Source organism: Manis javanica, chromosome 1 (genome assembly GCF_040802235.1).
Source record: "Manis javanica isolate MJ-LG chromosome 1, MJ_LKY, whole genome shotgun sequence".
Taxonomy (NCBI): domain Eukaryota; kingdom Metazoa; phylum Chordata; class Mammalia; order Pholidota; family Manidae; genus Manis; species Manis javanica.
In genome coordinates, this window is record NC_133156.1 from 82,153,510 (window position 1) to 82,175,839 (window position 22,330).

At 32.9% G+C, this 22,330-nt stretch overlaps 1 protein-coding gene across 11 annotated transcripts in view; it reads left to right on the top strand.

Moving 5' to 3' along the window:
• The window catches only part of TMEM161B (transmembrane protein 161B), a 69,491-nt gene that overhangs the window by 32,247 nt on the left and 14,914 nt on the right, over positions 1-22,330 (top strand). For 4 of the 11 annotated variants that reach the window (XM_017653593.3, XM_037012084.2, XM_073234331.1 and 1 more), the window contains 2 exons: positions 959-1,056; positions 4,548-4,704. In XM_017653593.3, coding sequence (XP_017509082.3) covers positions 959-1,056; positions 4,548-4,704 — 255 coding nt within the window. Of the gene's footprint in view, positions 1-958; positions 1,057-4,547; positions 4,705-11,395; positions 14,922-16,568; positions 16,642-17,742; positions 17,779-19,801; positions 19,882-22,330 lie in introns of those variants that run through there. The other 7 variants (XM_073234332.1, XM_037012089.2, XM_037012085.2 and 4 more) reach the window with 4 other exon arrangements.

A 22,330-nucleotide genomic window follows, 5' to 3' on the forward strand; every position in this document is an offset into this window, starting at 1 on the left:
AGTATACTGTTTATTTTACAAATAGTTGAATTCTTATAGTCATTTGTTTTGTAGTCATACCTTGTAGTTAACATATGCCTTATAGTCAATAATTTTATTTTTACAATAACTTTTATATGATGAAAATGCTTTACATTTAACAAAAGGTGCACGAGTGACACCGTCTTGTTCCTTGTAGCAATAATTATTTGATTTACTGATGTGGATTAATCTTTTTACCAAGGTTTTCCCAGAGTATATTTATTCAAGAATAAATGCAAAATTTTTTCTTGATATTATAGTTAATGTTATTAAAACTTTGTTACTTTTACATATGTTTGATTGTCTTTAAAAATTAAATTTGAGCATGATACATAAGCACCTGAAGAATTCCTTTCTCTTCCTCCATCCGTGATTCTTTGTAAAAGTGACTCCCAGTAAGTCTTACACATTTCTGAATTTCTCATGCACATAAATCTTAATATATTTCTTTATCTCTGACTTGTTTATAGCCACAGGTCTGTTTATGTATATATATTTACATACATATACACACATATATATGTATATATATTTACATGTATGTTTGTACATGTGTTTAAAGAAAGATGCATTTTGTCTTCATTTGCCTTTACTTTTTTGCCTAAAGAAAGGTGTTAGATTGTCTTTAAATCTACAGAAGGGAGAGTAGGAGAAATGGGGTGAACTGTTAAAATAGCAATCAAGATTTTGTCACTAATTCAGGTAACTGTTTCTCTGGTAATCTGCATATTCACGTAATAATTCACATTAACAGATTGTAGTCTTCCCTTTTAAAAACTACTTTTGAATACCTTAACTTCCTTTTTGATGAAATGTTAGAAATTCTGCTTCTTTTTCACTGTGAAATTTAAAACCTCATTTGTAATCAGTTTAATACAAGCACTTGAATAACAGTGTAGGTAACTTGTTTCTTGTGTCACTTGTCTGATTTTTATAGGAAATATAATGGTCACATTGAAAGTAAGCCACTAACCATTCCAAAGGATATTGACCTCCATCTAGAAACAAAGTCAGTTACAGAAGTGGATACTTTAGGTAAGGGAAATCCTGCTAAAGCGCTCTGTAAATTTCTTTTAAATTATGCTAGTGAAAATACTTTCATTTTTGTGCTAGATTTTTTTGTTTTTTTAATCATTAAGTCCATCATACAGAATATGGAATCTTTTTTAGTACTTAAAATCTCAAAATGACTTAATTTGATTTTTTTTTTTTTCTATTTGCCTAACTTGTAGTAAGCATAATTTTCCCATTTTTCAGAACAGGCTGATGTACACAAGTTTGTCACACAGTTCATGTTGATATCAGTTTTCATTATTTTGAATTTTAGACTTTTTGCCATCTATTCCAGTCTGATCCTTTTATAATGCAGCTTGCAGAAATGCATTTGTATGTTTGTATTGAATTACCTGTATGTACAGTAATTCAACTTCTGTCTCATATTTAGTAGAAAGGAAAGTGGTTTTAGAATAATGAACTGGACCAGCAATCAGAAAACTTACTCAAGATGCACTTTTACCATTAGGTGTTTCTGAATAAGCAATTTGTTTTTTTTCTCTGTATGTCAGTGTTTACAATTGTATAATAACCATAATGATTTTAAATTTAAAATGAAATTATTTGAATCATAGAAGAGAAAGGCATCTAAGGTGATATTGTATAAAATACTGGCTTTTAAACCTGGCTGTACATCAGAATCTCTTGAGCAACTCTTAAAAATAAAGATTCTTCATACTTTTTAAAATTTAGTAAATCTAGAGTAGGTTCTTGGAATTTGTGTTTGTAAAGATGCTCCAGGTTTCTTTTTTTGGGTTTGATAGCTAATGGTTTACATGGTAAGTGAGGAGGTAAAGTAACAAACAGTTTTTTAAAACAGTTTTTTAAGAAACAATTTTGGTAATGTTGAATAAAGTATCATTACGTAATTTGGCCCTTCCTGGGTTAAATCACACCACCCCAGAAGAACCTTAATAAATTCATCTAGTACCTCATAAAATTATTTTATTATGCTAAATGGCTTCAAGATATTTGAAAATTGATCCTACATCTATAATGATTATGTGTGTGTGTGTGTGTGTGTGTATGTGTGCATGTGTGTATGTGAGGTGTCCTGCAACTTAAAAATGTCGATGAGGAAAAATATAAATCAGTTGTCTGTTATCATTAAGGTTTTTAAGACTGGTTATGTCATCCTCTTTTTTCTTTTTAGCTCTTTTTCATGAAAAATTTAAAACATTTAAATTAAAGCATATTGACATTTGATTGGTTTCACATATTTTACTAATCCTGTATGTGTTCTTGCTTGTATAAAATGTTCACAGACATGTATAAATACAGGAATATGTACATGTTCTCCCTGATTCCTACTACAGATTTTTGTCATTATTGCTAATAACTAATGTTCATTGAATAATTATTAACTAATTAACTTAATAGTTTAAAATTGAGTTCTTAACAAAATCATCCTCACAGTTCTATAAGGCATGTATGTTCTATTGACTTTTTTTTTCTTTTTAACTTATTAGGCAGAGGGGTTACATAACTTGGCCAGGGTTACTCACCAAATGTAGAGCCAGTCAGTGAGAACTAGGCTGTTTCAGTGAATCTAAAATATTGAAATGAAGGTAATGTGGCTTCTGCACACAGCTTATTCAATATTTTCTTTCACTTGCACTATTTTGAGAATTCACTGCGCTGGTACTGGTTTAACAACTGGTTACATAATATCAAGAACATTGCAGGTAATCAGAATAATAGGAGGATGTTTTATTTATGTTTATATAGGTATAATTTGTGAGTGCATGCTGTCTATGTGTATTTAGGTAAAAGTAGAGGTTTTCTGCTTGTTATGTAGTCATAAGAGCTTAATGCAAACCACTATGCTTGATGAACTCTTTTAAGTTTTCTTTTGATTTCAATATTCAATTAAAGGCACATATATAATTTTATTATTGAATGCAAAAAGAAGAATATAGTAACTGGGTTAAATATTTAGCCAATAACATGTGTAATTTGTACTTTTGTTGCATATATGTGTTATTGATACCCCAATACCTATCTTAAGAGTCTATCTTTATTTGTATTAGTTATTTACTGTAAGAACCTCTTAAAGAACATAATATTTGAATGTCACTTGGCTGTTTGCTCTGAGTTCTCTGGAGGAAGCTTTTGTTAGAATGAGCAGATGTGAAGCATACAATACTTCAGATTTTGCTAATAAAAATTGAAACCTTTAGAAAAATGGATACTTGTCTACTTGTTCATCCATTTCCCTGTCCTCCTCCCAGAAGTTACTCAGATGGCTCAACTGGGTGATTTTTAGAGTGGAGGAAGGGTAGCTTAGAGGATGTGAATCCTGCAACCATGTTAAGAGTAATCTTTTACACTAATATTCAGAAGCTATGTATAATAGCTATTTTTACATAGCTATTAGGCCTGTCACAACAAAAAATGGCTAAAGCAGCTAAAATAACTTAAAGCAAATCGAGTGTTAACTTGGTGTAAATAAAGAATTTATCCAGTTATAAAGGGGTTTGGGGTTTTTGCTATGATTTCATAGGGGTGTAAGTTTGGTTAATTTGTTTTGATATTTTAAATAAGTCTTACTCTGAGTGGCATGTTGTTTTTAAAATAATTTTCGCATAAATGTTTGATTTAAAAATATCCTGAGGTATCATGTTTTACAACTAAAATTTTTCAAGGCAATGTAGATCATTTTATTTTATGGCAGTGAGAAGATAGGAATTGATGTTTATGTACGTGATTTATTTCTGTATTTTTAGGAGGGAGGCCTTATACAAAATGTTATCTGAACTACACTGTGACAGAAGTAAACCAGAATATCTGAGATAAAAAGGAAGATGGAAACATATTTACTTTCAGAGAATGTTAATTTTAATGTAAATACTTAAGGATGGATGGTTTGTTGAAAGGATGGTTTTATGGAAGATCAACAGGCATTTCATCAGCTTTTCTTGCAGAAAAAGAGAGAAAAAGAGAATGAAAATTATACTTATTAAATTTATTGTTTTAATCTGCAGTAACTCACAAAATTATTAATCTTCTATTAGTGTAGTTAATAACTGTAACAAAATAACTCTTTTACTTCACAGAAATGAAAAGTACAAGTAAATTTTTAGTACTTTACACCAAATTGTATCCTAAAGCTTAGGTATTGTATCTTGGATTCTTGAAAAACAACTCTTGATTTATAATTTCTGTAAAAAAATAGCTAATCAACTCAGAATATAGTAACCCATTTTTGCAATCGTATGTTTTAGCAACAATTTAAATATTTTCTGGTAATCTAATCAGGTTCTAATGATTTATGAGGTAGTAAGAATGTAGTTTGGATACCAACATTCTCAATCTGTTTCCTATACTTTTAGATTCTCATGTTTTTAAATCTTACATTGGAAATCAACAAATAGAAAAAATGCTAGCATGTTTAAAGTTAATTATAGATAAATCCTTCTAAGCTGTTTATGAAAGGTTAAATAAACCTTTTTTTTTTAATCTTTATTTTTCAGCATTGCATTACTTTCCAGAATACCAGTGGCTGGTGGATTTCACGGTGGCTGCCACAGTTGTGTATCTAGTAACTGAAGTCTACTACAATTTTATGAAGCCCACACAAGAAATGAATATCAGCTTAGTCTGGTGTCTACTTGTTTTGTCTTTTGCAATGTATCCTTCAAAGCATCATTAACAATAATTTATGAATTTGTTTTCCTTTTGCAGCTAACAGCATTAGATCTCATCTTTTATTTGAAAAAGATTTTAGATCATTAGAGAATTTATCTTTTTTGAAATTATTTAAATGCAAAAAAAGCAATACAAAGTAGAGGTAAAAAGTTTAAAAAGTGAAATACAAGGAAAGATGCCAGTTTCCTGCCTTTTCTTTCCTTATTCTCATGTCAGAGAGGAGCCACTTTTACCTCTCTTATGTATTTCTTTTGATACTTCCTTCCATATGTTTAAATATGTGCAATGTTTTTTATTTCTTTAATTTTAGAGATATTGCACCCTTTCCCCCTTCCTTTTCCTTCCTTTCTTCTATTCTCCCAAAATAGTGAAGAGACAACTTTACTAAGTCAGTAGGTATAGTTAGATCTATGAAAATATATATAGCGAAGCATTATAAGTGTCATGTTACTTTCCTTGAACAATTTTTTATTCTTGTTTTATAGAAGCTAAACTCCTATGGAATGCTAAACCTCAGAAGTTCAAATATATCAGTTCTATTATGGAGGGTATTATGAAAATACCCTCCTGGAGCCCTCAATTCTCTAAACTTCCTGTATAGCTGTTGTGCTAGGATTTTCTTCACTATTTTCCTAAGAATTTCCTGTTCTTTTTGGGTCGCGTCATCTCTTCCTTGGTTTACTCTCCTTTTGTCAGACTCATTCTCCTGTAGTGTCTGTAGAAGGGACGGTATTTTTTTTCTTAAATCTTGCATGCCAAAATTATCTTTAGTTTTCTCCCATACTCAATTGATAGTTGGGTCAGTACAAATTCTGAGATAGAGTTTTTCCTCAAGGTTTTGAAGGCTCCTGAGAAGCTACCCTTCTGCTCTTCACAGTGCTCCTCTTCTTCCCCATCTAACATTTGTTTTCCAGGACCTTTTTATCCTTTAGGTATTTTGAAATTTCTTTTTAACTGCATTACAGTTCTAGGCTTAACTTTAAAGTCTTGAAACTCACATCCTTTACTACTGGGCAATGTTTCATTTTTTTCTTATTTTTATTAAAATTAAAGTTTTTCTCCTCTATTTCTACCTTTCCAAAGATAACTTTCTGATGTTTACATCCATATTTCCATATGCATACAAGGCCACACTGCATGATTTTAGTTTTGGGCTTTAACTATTGCCATTGCCATTTCACTCTGAAAGTGAGGATTTAGCACATCTGCCTAGCTTGTCACCTATCACTGATCATTTCCTATTCACCTCATCTTTTGAATACAGTAATGTCATTTTTTAGGAGAATATTCAGTATTTATGTTATGATCATATAAACTGTTCAAAGATTAATACTTGTCTTGATTTTTCACTTGCATTGTATTCTTTGTACATATCATTAATTCAGCATTGAACTCTTCTGGATTTATAAATCTCAGTATGTTCAGAAACACCAGGTAGTATGTCAGTTTCATATGGGAGAGTGATCTGGGGCCTTCAGATAGGCCTTGGTCTGGATTGGTTAGCCTTCCCAACTGATGCACAGCTATTCCCCCTTGGGATCACCAATTATTTTTTTAGGGATTTTCTGTGCATCTCTTGAATTGAAGCTCCTGGTCTTATATTCCATGTCTGCCTCGTGTTTTACTTTCTCATTTTTGTGGAACAAGATAAAATCCTTTGATTTTATCTTCAAAAAGGTTGCATGGGAAATGCATTTTTTGGGACCTTGCAAGCCTGAAAATATTTTTATTATACTTGAAAATTAGGTGACCTTTTCATTGAGCGTGGAGTGACAGGTTTAAAATCATTCTCCTGACAATTTTGAAGGTGTTACTGTTTTTGAAGTTCCATTCTTGCTTTTTAAGAATTCCAGTTGCTATTTTGATTTCTGATTTTTTGTATGTCCATTTTTTTTCTCTGTAATCTTAACCATCTTCTCTTGGCCACGTAAGTGTATTGAAATTTTGTGATTATGTGCCTTGTTGAGGGTCTGTTTTCATCCATTAGCAAGGACTTCACCAATCTGGAAATTCATGTTCTAGGAAATTTTCTTGCATTATTTTATTTGTGATTTTCTTTTCTCTAGTTCCTCTGTTTCTTTAATGCTCATTGTTCAGATATTGTATCTCCTGGACTGGTTCTCTGAGACTCTCATTTTTCTGTCAAATATATGTTTATTTTTACATTTTTATATTTTTTCATTTCCAGGAGATTTTCTCAACTTTCTCAGCCCTTTGAATTTTTGTTTTTAATTTCTGCTATAATTTTTACTTTTCAAGAGCCATTTTTCTTATGTTTCCTCTCTTTTATGGAATCCTGCATGTTCTATGTATATATTCTTATAACTACTCAAGATATTGGTAGATTTTGTGGAAAGTTTTCTTTCTGCCAATTATCTTTTTACTCTGAGTCATTCTGGTTTGTTGATTTTGTTGTTGTCTTTATTGTTAAAGACTTTTCTTTGGAGAATGTAATCCATATTTGCCTGTTCATATATAAGTCAAAGCACTGAAAATCATCATGGAAGCTCTGAGTAACATGTTTAGGCAAGTCGTTGAATCATCTGGATAAGCCAGAGATGATCTATTTTATCTTCTCTGAAGCATAATCTCCAGACTTTTTATCTGTGAATGTGCAATTTTTATAGCATTCTTGTGTCATAGATGTATAATATCTTTTTATTCCTAAAGATATTAATATGCCTTTTAAGATTTAATTTGCACCTTGCATTTTCTGAGGTATCCCCTCCTTTTTTTACTTTAATCCTGTCATGTTAAGGATTGTTCTCAAATGTGTTATGGTCTTTGAGTATATCTGCTTATATTCAGGAAGGAGACATTTACAAATTAGAAGTTTTGTACAAGTGGCTTGACTATTGGTTGGTGGGCCTTTTTGTGATTGATTGAGTAGGGAACTGGTATTTAATCCTTCGGGTCACTTTTATTTTATTTTTTTAAAGACATTATTGATATACACTCTTATGAAGGTTTCACATGAAAAATAATGTGGTTACCACATTCACCCATATAATCGAGTCCCCCCCATACCCCACTGCAGTCACTATCCATCAGTATAGTAAGATGCCACAGAGTCACTATTTGCCTTCTCTGTGCTACACTGTCTTCCCCATGATACCCTCCACACCATATGTGCCGATCATAATAACCTTGGGGTCTTTTTTTTTTTTTTTGTAGATAATTATTTTTTATTGAAGGGTAGTTGACATACAGTATTACATTAGTTTCAGGTGTACAACGCAATGACTCAACATTTATATACACAATAATTCTAGCTACCAGCTATCACCATACAAAGTTGTTACAATATTTTGACTATATTCCTTATCCTATACATTACATCCCGGTTACTTATTTATTTTACAATTGGAAGTCTGTACTTTTTTTTTTTTTTTTTTGAGAAGGCATCTCTCATATTTATTGATCAAATGGTTGTTAACAAAAATAAAATTCTGTATAGGGGGGTCAATGCTCAATGCACAATCATTAATCCATCTCAAGCCTAGTTCTTGTCAGTCTCCAATCTTCTGAAGCATAACGAACAAATTTTTACATGGAGAACAAATTCTTACATAGTGAATAAGTTACATGATGAACAGTACAAGGGCAGTCATCACAGAAACTTTTGGTTTTGATCACGCATTATGAACTAAAAACAATCAGTTCAAATATGAATATTCGTTTGATTTTTAAACTTGATTTATATGTGGATACCACATTTCTCTCTTTATTATTATTATTTTTAATAAAATGCTGAAGTGGTAGGTAGATGCAAGATAAAGGTAGAAAACACAGTTTAGTGTTGTAAAAGAGCAAATGTAGATGATCAGGTGTGTGCCTGTAGACTATGTGTTAATCGAAGCTAGACAAGGGCAGTAAAACATACACAGATGCAGAAGATTTCTCTCAGAACAGGGGGGGTGAGGTTCTAAGCTTCACCTCTGTTGATCCCCAATTTCTCACCTGATGGCCCCCCTGCGACTGTGCCTGTCTTGGGTTGTTCCTCCCTTGAGGAATCTTACCCGCCTCTGGCTAACCAGTCATCTTCCGGGGCCATACAGGGAAATGTAAAATTGGTAGGTGAGAGAGAAGCCATATTGTTTGAAAAGGTTAGCTTTTTACTTCTTTGCATATTTATGCCCTGTGGCTTCTATGCCCAGCATTTGTCTTGAGGTATCTTTACCACTTGGAAGAATTATGATACTCAGTAAATTCGGTATGAGGCATGAATTCTATTTAAGGGTTGTAATTAGGAAGGAAGAAGAATAGCTATAGAAGTAGCAGGCGGAAGAAAACATGGGAAGATTGGTTATTTCTTTGACATATCTTCTTGTAGAGTAACTTCAGCATGTATAGGTTTTAAACTACTAATTAAATTGTGCACACACATTAACATAATAGGAGTACAGTTACTTAACCAAAGCAGACCTATAATTACCGGCCATCTCCAGTGAAACCAAGAAAACCAGTTAGGCACCTTAGGCATTTGTGAAAACTTATCTATGATATGGTGGATATTGTCCAACTGAACTTGAACAGTCTGAGAGAAATCAGACAAATTACAACAGCCCATTCCTGGGGACTGTTCACATCCCATATGTTCTTTTAATACTAGATAGTCTGTAGTTGTAAGATTTTGGAGCATTACAACTTGCACTTCTCCTGATTCTTGGTTGAGTTCCAACATTAAATATCCAGTCAAATTTGTTATTTTACTGTATGCACAGGCCAACTTAGATATCTCCTTCTTCATTCCCATGGCAAGTCCAGGAACTGGTGGGATAAATGCAGCTACAGCTGTAGCAGCGCCTGGATCTTTGTTGAGGTTTTTTGATGATGATCTTCTGGTATGGGTCTTCCAGAGAGTGCTGATGTTGGAAGTTCTTCTTCATATCATATCTTAATTCATTTTCTGGGTAGCCAAATTAGGCTTTGATCCTCTGTATAAACACAAACAGACCCTTTGCCTACACTTTGATATGCCCTTTATACCATTGTGTAGAACTCATTGAAGGTCACCACACAGGAACTGCTTTTTTTTTTTTTCTTAAGAGAAAGGAATATTATCAGAAAAATGTACCTCCATAGCCGATCATCTGACACCCTTTAAGTGATCAAAATTAAGGATTGTACCTCCATAGCCGATCATCTGACAGCCTTTAACTGATCAAAATTAAAGATATTTAAAGCATGCATTAATCATTGATTTACAGTTAGTTTTATACTATCAGGGAGTAATCCCCCTTTTCTTTTTTCTTTTTTTGTTATCATTAATCCACACTTACGTGACGAATATTATGTTTACTAGGCTCTCCCCTATACCAGGTCCCCCCTATAAACCCCTTTACAGTTACTGTCCATCAGCATAGCAAAATGTTGTCTTCTCTGTGTTGTACAGCCGTCCCCTTTCTCCCCCCCATGCACGCTAATCTTAATACCCCTCTTCTTCTCCCCCCCCTCTTTATCCCTACCTACTCACCCATCCTCCCCAGCCCCTTTCCCTATTGTACCTGTTAGTCCATTCTTGGGTTTTGTGATTCTGCTGCTGTTTTGTTCCTTCAGTTTTTCCTTTGTTCTTATACTCCACAGATGAGTGAAATCATTTGGTATTTCTCTTTCTCCGCTTGGCTTATTTCACTGAGCATAATACCCTCCAGCTCCATCCGTTTTGCTGCAAATGCTAGGATCTGCCTTCTTCTTATGGCTGAGTAATATTCCATTGTGTATATGTACCACATCTTCTTTATCCATTCATCTACTGATGGACATTAGGTTGCTTCCAATTCTTGGCTATTGTAAATAGTGCTGCGATAAACATAGGGGTGCATCTGTCTTTCTCAAACTTGATTGCTGCATTCTTAGGGTAAATTCCTAGGAGTGGAATTCCTGGGTCAAATGGTAAGTCTGTTTTGAGCATTTTGATGAACCTCCATACTGCTTTCCACAATGGTTGAACTAATTTACATTCCTAGCATCAGTGTAGGAGGGTTCCCTTTCTCCGCATCCTCGCCAATATTGGTTGTTGTTTGTCTTTTGGATGGCAGCCATCCTTACTGGTGTGAGGTGATACCTCATTGTAGTTTTAATTTGCATTTCTCTGATAATTAGCGATGTGGAGCATCTTTTCATGTGTCTGTTGGCCATCTGTATTTCTTTTTTAGAGAACTGTGTTCAGTTACTCTGCCCATTTTTTAATTGGGTTATTTGTTTTTTGTTTGTTGAGGTGTGTGAGCTCTTTATATATTCTGGACATCAAGCCTTTATCGAATCTGTCATTTTCAAATATATTCTCCCATACTGTAGGGTTCCTTTTTGTTCTGTTGATGGTGTCTTTTGCTGTACAGAAGCTTTTCAGCTTGATATAGTCCTACTTGTTCATTTTTGCTGTTGTTTTCCTTGCCCAGGGAGATATGTTCAAGAAGAGGTCACTCATGTTTATGTCTAAGAGGTTTTTGCCTATGTTTTTTTCCAAGAGTTTAATGGTTTCATGACTTACATTCAGGTCTTTGATCCATTTTGAGTTTATTTTGTATATGGGGTTAGACAATGGTCCAGTTTCATTCTCCTACATGTAGCTGTCCAGTTTTGCCAGCACCATCTGTTGAAGAGACTGTCATTTCGCCATCGTATGTCCATGACTCCTTTATCGAATATTAATTGACTATATATGTCTGGGTTAATGTCTGGATTCTCTAGTCTGTTCCATTGGTCTGTTGCTCTGTTCTTGTGCCAGTACCAAATTGTCTTGATTACTATGGCTTTGTAGTAGAGCTTGAAGTTGGGGAGTGAGATCCCCCCTACTTTAGTCTTCTTTTTCAGGATTGCTTTGGCTATTCGGGGTCTTTGGTGTTTCCATATGAATTTTTGAATTATTTGTTCCAGTTCATTGAAGAATGTTGCTGGTAGTTTCAGAGGGACCTTGGGGTCATTTTTAATATCAGTCTCTGCAGGGTGATGGGCCAGTCCTTTTCTCTAGACAAGAACTGTCCTTCCTTATGTGGGATATGTTGGATAGCTAGTTGTGTGGAAGCCTACTGGAGAAGACTCAGACTCAGCATTCACTGAAAGTGTGCAGGCATTAATTGAAATGCATATCTGTATCCTCAGCCCTGCCCCTTTTTTTCAGCTCATCATTGTCACCCTAAGTTTTACATGGTGTTCCCAAGCTGAACCTTCTCTGTTTTAACATCTTCAGATAAGAATTTTGGGTTATGCCACAGTTGGGAAAGGGCCATCACCTAATCTGTATGATTAGACAAGACAAAAGATCTGGGAATTCTAATTACTACTAATGTAGACATTCAGCTAGTCATCCTGTTTTCATCCATTCTGCAAACTTGCCTTCAGAGGTACCTGCTGTCTCTAATTCCTGACTTTTCTATGCTTTCTATGAATGAATTGGCTTTCCTTGTCCTTTCCATGAATGAATTGGGTTCCTCCCTTTGTAGGACCAGCATAGTAGAGAAAACTGAAACCTAAATCAGTTTCTGATTGTTTATCTACTTTACTGTCTTCCAGAATTTTGTCATCTTTTCCTGTTTGTCTTTGAGGGTTTTTACTTTCTGTCTTACATGGCTTATTTTGTCAGAGTTTGGTAGTAAGCAGAGTAAATGCACATCTCACATCTTTTATATTCAACCAGAGATTACTGAACTGTCTTTTAAAGCTGTAAAGTGAATACCATTTTAAAAACATGGTATGATTTGGCATTCAACACCATTGTGTTCTCTCTTGACTCTTTTGGATTGATCTGAGTGTAATTTAAACTTAGACGAGCCAGAACAAAGCCTTAAGAGTTAACATCTTCACAAAGGATATATTGTACAGGGTAGAAATACTGATCATATGTATTGGTTGAGTAACATTCCCAAATATCCAGTGTTATATTCACTTCAAGAGCAGATTAAGTTGAAGCATTTAAAATATTACTATTTAATTCTGTGGTATTAAATATGTGAAAATACCATTCCATTAGAATAAAAACCTATCCCGAGATATTAAGTCATAAGAAACTCATTAAAAATATCTTAACTTGATAGCAGATTATTGTCATGTAACATTTTTCACATTTCAAATTCTCATGTTCTGTGAAATATTATTATGGAGTATGCTTGTCTTTCATTTTCTTGATGGTTTATAGATATGGTTAGGTAGTATTTATGTGGAAATACATTTTCTTCATGTCTAGTTTTATTCAGTGTGATACAGCCCTTAATATCTTCTTACCAGAGAAATTAGAAAAATGTACTTCTTGATAGCTACTCAAATTATTGCTTATGTGAATAAATTCCATCTTTTACTCTTCACTCAGTAATGCCTAATAATGTGGGAGCAAATGTCCCAAACACTCTTCAGCACTGAACTGGCTCTGCTTAGTTTTAAGTAATGCACTCATGAAAGGCACCAAACAATAGTGTCCCTGCGGGAATCTGGTAGCTGGCTGTCTCCCCATCCCAGAGAAGACAGAAAGTGCAGAAAGGCCTTAGAATCTAAGCTGTTTTCTGCCAACTTTGACCCTCAACAAAGCGAGTAGGGAAGAAGAAGGAAAGTAGAAATGTGTATATGCTTGGGTATGTGGTTTTCCTCTGAACTTAAGAGCATGTGAGAAAATAACCTACTACCTTCAAAGGCATGCAGGAAACCAGAACTAAGTACCAGATACACAGATTAACATCAAGGAAGAGTTTGTTTATAGACTTTCTATCTTAGTTATAACATATCTAGTATGCCTTTCACACCCTATGAGCAGAGTCTAGCATCAGTGACCTCTGTCTGGCTTCTCTTTGTTTTCTTATTGTGTGTGCCTACTTATTAGTCAAACACATGTCTCTATTGATTACATAGGACAATAGCTCCACTTAAGTCCAGAGTCACACATACATCAGTTGATTCAGAAATTTTCTGCAGTTGTTACTGATGAAATGTCCTTTGTTAAAGTGGTCCCACAATTAGATACTTACAAACTTAAATAATTGGTTCACCTAAAAATGAAGAAGAAAACTTAAATTTCCATGGTCATTTTAGTTTTTCCTCCCATGAATTTCATTTGACATACTCAGTAGGACAGAAATTACAATTTCTACAGAATCGTGAAAGTTCTAAAGCATGAGAATGACTTTAAAATGTGTGCACTAAAATCTTGAACCCTGAAACCTAAAACTGAGCCATCTCTTGTCATCAGCTCTGCTTTCTGCTTCATATGAGTTTTACATGCATCTCAGCTATCACACCTGCTTCCAATCTCACTTCTAAACCCAAACTAATTCTTAGCTTTACTCTCTTGTTCATTTGTAATTCTAACCACATTATTTGACCCAGTCTGTGTTCCAGTTCTATTTATGCCAAGTTACATGGTATGGGGGAGAAAAAGGTAAAGAAAACCTTAACAGTGAGGGTGAAGCAGTTATAGTAATCGTTTTTCCTGCACAATGGCCCATGAAGTGTTAGAGTCACTGGAGAAATGTCTACTGATTTTATATCATCATTTTCATTTATGAATAAAGGAAAAATAAAATTAAAATTGTGCTTACAGAAAATTCAGGAATCCTTTTGTGGAAGTAAAACTTTTAAAAATTAAAATAAAATCTATGGATTTTTCTTAACCTTTTTTTATGAATAAGCTGTATCACAGAGTAAAATTGTGTCAATTTTAAGTGAATTTGAAAAGAAAACTATTCTAGGAAAAATGATAAAGCTTCTCTATAGTCATATTATATTTGATTAAAGGACTCGATCATTAGTCACATTTCCACAGTGCTTGTATTTTACAGTGTGGATGGTTTAAGGTACAAAATTTTATTATATATATTTTTAAGGCTATGTTTTAAATTTTAATTTGCCTTGGTTGCCAGACACGCAAATTTTGTATAAAGCAAAAAGTTGTGAATGGTTTAAGTTGAAAGAAATCCTAAGGTTTTCTGTGTTATAATTCAGTTCTGTATGGAAATTTGTAAGTTAATCTACAAATGAAATACTGCATTTATTTGCTGTAGAAGATAGACAACTACAGTAAACTAACACAATTTAGTCACCTTTTCTCAGTTCCTTAAAAGATTCTAAATTTTACTGTATTCTTACTTTACAAAATGTCCTTCTTTAGGTTAATAAGAAAAATAAAACACTAAACCCTGAAGGAAAGTGCATAAGATATCAAGCCTCCTAGGGAGAAAGTAACAGAGTCAAACTATGGAATCTAAACCAAGGTACTTGTTTTGTCTTGAAAATTTGTATTACGGCATGGTGTGTCAAGGTTTGTTTCGTTAGTAAGCTTTTTGGAGATACCTTGTGTCATGAATGCTGCCAAATGAATCACCTTTCAGGTCAGAAACCTAGAGTTACATAGGGAACTTACTTGGGAGATAGAACTGTATTTCTGTTAATTAATTTATAATTAAGTATGACTTTTTTCTTAGGGCATGAGAATTTTACTTCTGAATATACAAATGTAAGGATAGCCTTCATTGTTTTGATTTATTTTTAATCCAGATTAATCTTGTTTGTTTGTTTCCTTTTTTTGTTTAATAAAACCTGTGTTCTATACTTTCAAAATCTTTGACTATTAATTTCTTTCTGTAATCTGGCAGGGTTGAGGCTGGCTATAAGCTTTTTTGTGGGATTGGTTTTAAAAATGCATAATAGTTTTTTGCTCACATCTGAGAGAATTTTAGTTTCTTTTTCTTTTTTCTGTAAAATAAAGGTGATTGAACTTTCATCTCTAAGACAATATGAAAAAATATTATAGTTAAAAATTGTCCAAGTTGGTTGTTTGGTTTTCTAATGTTGGAAGACAGGATCAGATTATTTTTAAAAGGATTTTACTTGATAGGTCATAGGATTAATGTGCTTATTGTTAATTTTCAGTGTACATACTGTAGCAGATTATTACTGTACTTTCTAGGTTTCTTTGCAGTGATAATGCAAAGTTTGAGTATTTTGGCTGCCTTTTACAGGAAAATTAGTGTGGGAGGTTGAACTATTTGAATAGAAAGAATAAAAAATAGTGTTTTTGTTATTGTTGTTAGTGGTCACAAAAATAAGAATATAGTGTGCTTCTACAGAGTAGAAAAAATTTCAGTTCACATGAAAATCGTTTAGGTGAGTGGAAGAATGATAATCAATTTTGTGAAAAATGTTTGAGAAACTTGTATGAAAACCTCTACTTTTATTTCTTAGGACACTATCCATTAGATTTGTTTATTAGCAACAAAGTATTTATCAGAATATGATCTCTGCTTCTTTTTCAAAAAGGCACTGGTATAATACCTTTGAATAATTTCAAGATCTAGGGTATAGAAGAAATTTTCTTAATATGAGACTTATGTCTTTAAAGCATTGTAAGTATAAACTAAGCTGAAACATAGTAGTGCCTTGATAAGTATATGTTACTTGAATTTTTATCCTAGATCTGAGAGAAATTTGCCCTTTTAGAACTAAAATTTAAGCCTGTTCATCTTTGAAAGCTCTTCTAGCTCAAAGATAAATATATTTAAGATACTTCCTACTGAGTAAATCTTCCCACCTGTACTTGATTTTTCTTTCCTATTGTAATTTTTGTATTTGCATGTATAAATTAGGTCCTAATTCCACTTCTAAAAATTTTGACAGTAGAGATTTAAAGACATAAGCCATGTGACAGAAAAAAATATCCCACCCCTAAACATTCCTTTATTTTAGGGGTTAGGATTTTGTAACGTAAAACAAAATAAATTAGCACTTTAAGTGGTCCATTCAGTTAGGACTGAAGGGTTAAAAAGGAAAAATAAGATTTTAAAGAAAAAGAAAATGACTGTTAGCATCAGTAGTTTTGCATAAGCAGTTTTGAATATTTGCTAATATATTCTTTATGAAAGTCATTTACAGGATGATCTATGAAAATAAGAATAACAAGATAAAAGTAGAGGAAGAGCTTACTCATAGTGAAAGGTACATGACCATTCTTTCCATTAAGCCATAAATAAATAAATGCCATGTTCGTACCTAATAAGTGTTTTTTGTTATACATGTCTAAAACATAGAAGCCTCATTTTAGCATTATCATAATGTTGATTTACATTGTACATGATGTTATGTACAAAAGGGCAAAAATAAGTATTCTAATTTACTTGGAAATTGTGGATAGTTTATGAAGAAAGAACAGATTCCAAGGAAATAACTCTTTTTAAAGAAGTTTTATTTTATTTTGAAAGCCATTCTTATATTAGGTATAATTTATTATTTATTTCTTGTTAATAAGCATACTCATGAGATTAGAGTATAAAAGGATTTTTCTTCCTTATTTCAAAACAATGTTATATAGGTATTAGAGAAATTTGATAAGTAGTTCAATAAGAAATCTTATTACTATTTTAGCTAGTACAGAAGTTCCTATAAGTGGTCTCAAAATAAAATCAACGCAGTTGTCATTGAAGAGCTCAGTGTAGTTGTTTTGCCTATCTTTTGAAAAAAAAAAGCCAGATTTGAATTCTGATATGTATAATGCTAACAAAAGCCTGTCTCCTTAGGTGGTTTTTGTTGAGTCTACTAACATGTATGACTGTTTCATCTATGTATTAATTGAATAAAATACACATAGGCTCTAAAAGTTTGGTGGAATAAGCAATTGAGTTTTAAGTGGAAACATGATGAAATTCTACAAAATAAAATCCCAGAGTAGATTGCAATTGGTTCAGCAAATTTTTGCACAATTCTTCTTGTTGAGGAACAAACTTTAGGCACTGGAGTTATTGCTGGAAAATACTCAGATATTTTTCTTTAGAGATTTTTACTTCTAAAAGCCCAAATTTCTTCAGATCCCTCTCAATTTATCACCCTTTCTGCTTATTGGAACTCCTCAACTTAACCTTTCAAACCTATATTTTAAAGATAATGGTTCTGTTCTAGGTATATGTTTATCAGGTCTTTGCAGTGAAGGACTAGATTATATTGAAATCTTAATGTTTTATGATGATAGTGTTTCACAGGCATAAGAATCTTTTCTAACAGTTGGTTAATCTTAATCATTAATATTTCACTCTATTTTAATAGGATGTGGAAATAATCTCAGTGCATAAGATTGAAAAGGTTGGTAAAATATACATACGTGCTTTATACTGTGAATTTATATGTAGTTTAGTTTCTATTAAACTCCAGGACATAATGTACTTTTTTTCCAGAATCAGTACATTGTAGATCAAGACTTTATTAAAATCTAGATTAAATTTTCAAAAATGTTGACTGTTATCAAATAATACATATGTATAGTTTAATAGTCAAAAAGTACTAAAAGTGTTATATTAAAAAGTAAGGATCCCCTTCTTTATGCCCTTGCCATTTCTTTAGGTGCTTTAGCTGTTTATTCTGACTTTTAAAAAATCTTTGTAATTCTAAATACAGTGTTTATACTACTGACTCATCAATTATGGTAGCTGAGAATTTTCTTTCCTAAAACTATACCATCATCTTAAACTGTGCTTCCTCTCCTTTGTTCTTAATGTAGTTAACTTTACAATTGTTACTGAAATTAGTATTCAGTGATTATACACCTACATAAATATTATATGTGAGCATTATAAGGTATTACAGTTTCTTTTGCAAATTTTTTCATCTTTTAAAGTTTTACTTATTTTTTTCTTTGTGTTTATTTAATCATTTCCACTATCTTTTCAGTATTGTTTTCCACGAGGTCAGTTACAACTTGTATAATTTCCCCCCGCCTCCGCTGTGGAGATACACTCCTAAAGATCTGTATTCTCTGTCTTCTATCTAGACTGCAGGCCTGCTTTACAGTTGTCATCCGGGGACTTAACTTTTGTCACTATCCCTTTGCCTTTCTATCATTATCAATTCCCCATTTCTAGGATTCAGTGTTTTCTTCTTTCTTGGTTTATTCAAACGTTTTTGTGGAGCTTTCTGTCAAAGTGTACCTGTGAGGTAACTAGACTTTGTCATCTTAAAAGTGTCTTAGTTCTGTACTCTTACTTGACTGTTATTTTGGTTGGATATAGAATTCTAGGTTAATGTCTATTTTAGTAATTCGAAAGTCATTGCTCTATAGTCTTTAACCTCAAATGTGCCTGTTAAGAAGTACAATGTTATGGTATTTAATCCTTTGAGTATGATTTGTTTTGCTTTATTTTTCTTCTCAGGGAGTTTTTACAATCTTTTTATTTGTTTGATTTCTGAAGGTTAATGATCATGTACCATGCTGGGAATCTTTTCATTCTTTGTGCTGGACTTCTGCTAGGCTCTTGTAATTTGGAAACTTCAAGTTTGGAAATATCTTTTATTATGTCTTTGATAATTTCTTCCCCTCTGTAATTTCCCTTACCCCTGTTCTCTTCTTACTTCATTAGTCTGATACTGTAACTCCTGGATTTTTATCACTCTTTCTCCTTGAAGGAACCTTTTCTCAACTTTATCTTTCAAACCTAGTTTTTCACATTTATTTTGCCTGTCCTACATATAATTTTTTTGAGCTTGTTTTTGATATCTAAGCATTACTTTTTCTTAGCATCCTGCTCATGTTTTAGAGATGCATCTTTGCTTAGCTTTATGAAATAAAAATGTGTATATAGCTATCTATGTATAAACATGCATATGTATCTGTTTCTATATGTGGAACTTTTTATTCTGCTGCCGGTATCATCTCTCTTTTATGTGAGTTACTTTTTCCCCATTGCTAATTTTTTCTCATCTTTTACATAAGAGGCTATGCTCTAATACAGGGGTTGGTAAACTATAGCCTGCTGTATCTGAGTTGCATCTTGTTTTTGTACAGCTCTAGAGTTGAAAATGTCTTTTAACATTCTTTAAGTGGTTGTTTAAAAAAATTAAAAAGCAGACTGAAGAATATGCTACAGAGACTATATGTAGCCTGCAAAGCCTAAAATATTTATTCTTCGGTCCTTTACAGAAAATTTTCTGAACCCTGCTCTAATGGCTGGGCATTCTTGTCTTTTTTGTATATTGAAGATTCACACAGTAAAAGCTAATTGGAAACTGTATATAAGTAGGGCTTGGCCAGCTTTACTGAAGAATAACTAGGTAATGCTGAAGCTGTGTTTGGTTCAGCTAGCTCATGTCACTATCTGTTGGTCTTTTGGAGGGGGATGTCTTTTGGTCTCTGGAGGAGGGTCTCTAATTTCCTCACCTGGAGTATGCAAGCCTGCTACACATGTTTCAAAGGTGAGTACACCTTTGAGTATGTAGGCCTTCACTTAATTATCCCGTTTTCAGTACAGTTGCCTTAATCTAAACTCTACTATATCGCAGGTTCAGTTTCTTCAAAGGCTAAATCTTAGTCTTCTGCTGGAGTCATGTAGTTTGTTAGCTGGCTGCACAGGAAGGTAATGGGAGTGGAGTGTTGGGAGTCCAACTTCTACTTATACAGAGATCAACTTAGACCTCTGTTTTCAGCCTATAACACACTGCTTTGTTTTGTAGAATCTTTCACCTGTTAGATTAAAATTTCATGGAAAGGTTAAAAAATTTAAACTAGGAATTGTATAAGAAGTAAATTAACTTTGTTTTTTTATCATTATGTAATTCATTTGTCCCTGTGTACATTCTCCTATTTTGGTATTAGAAGTTGAGTATTTTAGTCATTTATACAGAAAACATCAAGTTACTGCTGAGAACTACAAAGAAATGTTTGATTTTCAAAACAGCCCTCTGAGGTGGTGGATATATTAATTGCATTTTACAAATGAACTGGAGACACAGGTTAATTAGCTTCACATGGAGGATCACATAATAAGAGTAGAGCCAATTCAGCCAGGCATTCCAAATCTAGGGAATGCTTTCTTCACATCTATGTCACAGTACAGTTTAAAATAGCATATGATATACTTGGCAAGTGAATTACAGTAGTAATTGCTGCAAATTCAGAAGAGAGTGGTCTGGGTTGGAGAGGTAACATTAAGTGCCATGAAGGATGTGAAACTTGAGTTGAGTCTCAGATTAGGTAGAAGGAAAGGAAGAGGTAGTTGAGATACATGTTATAATCCAAGATGGAATATGGCTGCTAAGTTTAGGAGAATGGTAAATACACTACTTTGATTTAAGTGGAGGTTTGGGGACTGTTGAATGAAAGCTTGAACATATATGTATATTTTACATTGGGTTATGGGATGGTTTTGTTTTAATATGGGACTCAATAAATACTTGGTTTTAAGATTTATCCAGTATTCAATATGAATTGAGGATGCAGGGATTATAACATTTTAGGTGTTTGTGGTATAGGATAATATTAAAGTATTCGTGATATAAAGAAGATCATGCTTTATGCCTGGATTGGGCTGCATCTAATTTTGTTTTTTTTCCCTTTAGTGTTGACATTTTGTTATCATTTTATGGTAACAGTTTGGTAGGTGTAATCTTTGAGAAATTTCATTTTGGACATCTGATACCACTTTTAATTAAAGGTGGTTTTTTTTGCTTTTTAGTAAGTAAGTAAAGGAGTTAGAAATTGTCTCTCTATAGAGTCTCGTATCCATTTTCAGTAAAAATGAAGCATTGTTTTTCCAACCCGGGTGTAGGGCCATCAGATAGTGATAGAGATCATAGCTAGATTTCAAAAGCAATTCAGTTATGGTTTTGGAGATACATATATATAGGATTTATTCCTTTTTCCTTATTCTCTCCCAATATGTAAGTTCTTCCTAATAATGCAAGAAAGAGATGGACCTGTAGTGATTAATACTAGTAAAGTGATCCACCAGCTTTGTTTCTCTTTTTTTTAAGTTTTGTAGAAGAGAAGAGGTAAGTGAGTAAGGAACATGGGATTCAGAATATGGAAGGTAAAGTTTGAACATCTAGAATCTTGCCCCCATTCTTAGATAGTGTTTGTTTCATAAACTCCATCTTGAATATTGAAACTTAGATGAAGTTTAAGACTTGTAAAATTGTTCCTAACTTGCTTTCTTAGAAAACTTGGTACTCAGATTCTCTCTACTTCAATATAACAAAAACTATTCTCATGGGGAAAAGCTGCAGTAGTCCTATTTATCTAAAAACTAGGCCTTTTTTCCTTTTTTATTTGCTTTCGAATTTTTCTTAACCTGACATCAACTCTTAATAAAGTGATTAATATCAGTTATTAATCATAAATATAATGAGTAATGGTTTTAAAACTGCATAATTAAAAGATAATTATGTAATAGACTCATATCTATAGTACTTTGTTTTCTTCTATGAGGAAAAGTAAGGTAGTTTAAGCAGGAAAGTCTTAACTTTGTAGTTTTTCTTTATTAATTGAACTACCAAAAAAGTAAATCATAGTGACCACATAGAGGGGGTGAGGATTTGATAATATGGGTAACTGTTGAACCACTGTGTTGTATATTTGAAACCAACATAAGTTTGTATATCAATGATACTTTAATAAAAAAAATACTGAATTGAAGTGGCAGAAGTACAAAAAAAAATCATTATGTAAATTTAAACTAATATGTTTTTATTGCGTTGGTTAACTAGAAAACTATTCCAAGAGCTTAGATTATTCAAGATGGTCTAGATTAATGCTTTATACTGTTTTTTCTGTCTGTACACACAGCTGGCTTCTCTCAGAAGCATCTTTCATTACAAACAATGTATTTCACCCAAGCTAATGGAATAGGTTTGCACTTATGATGGA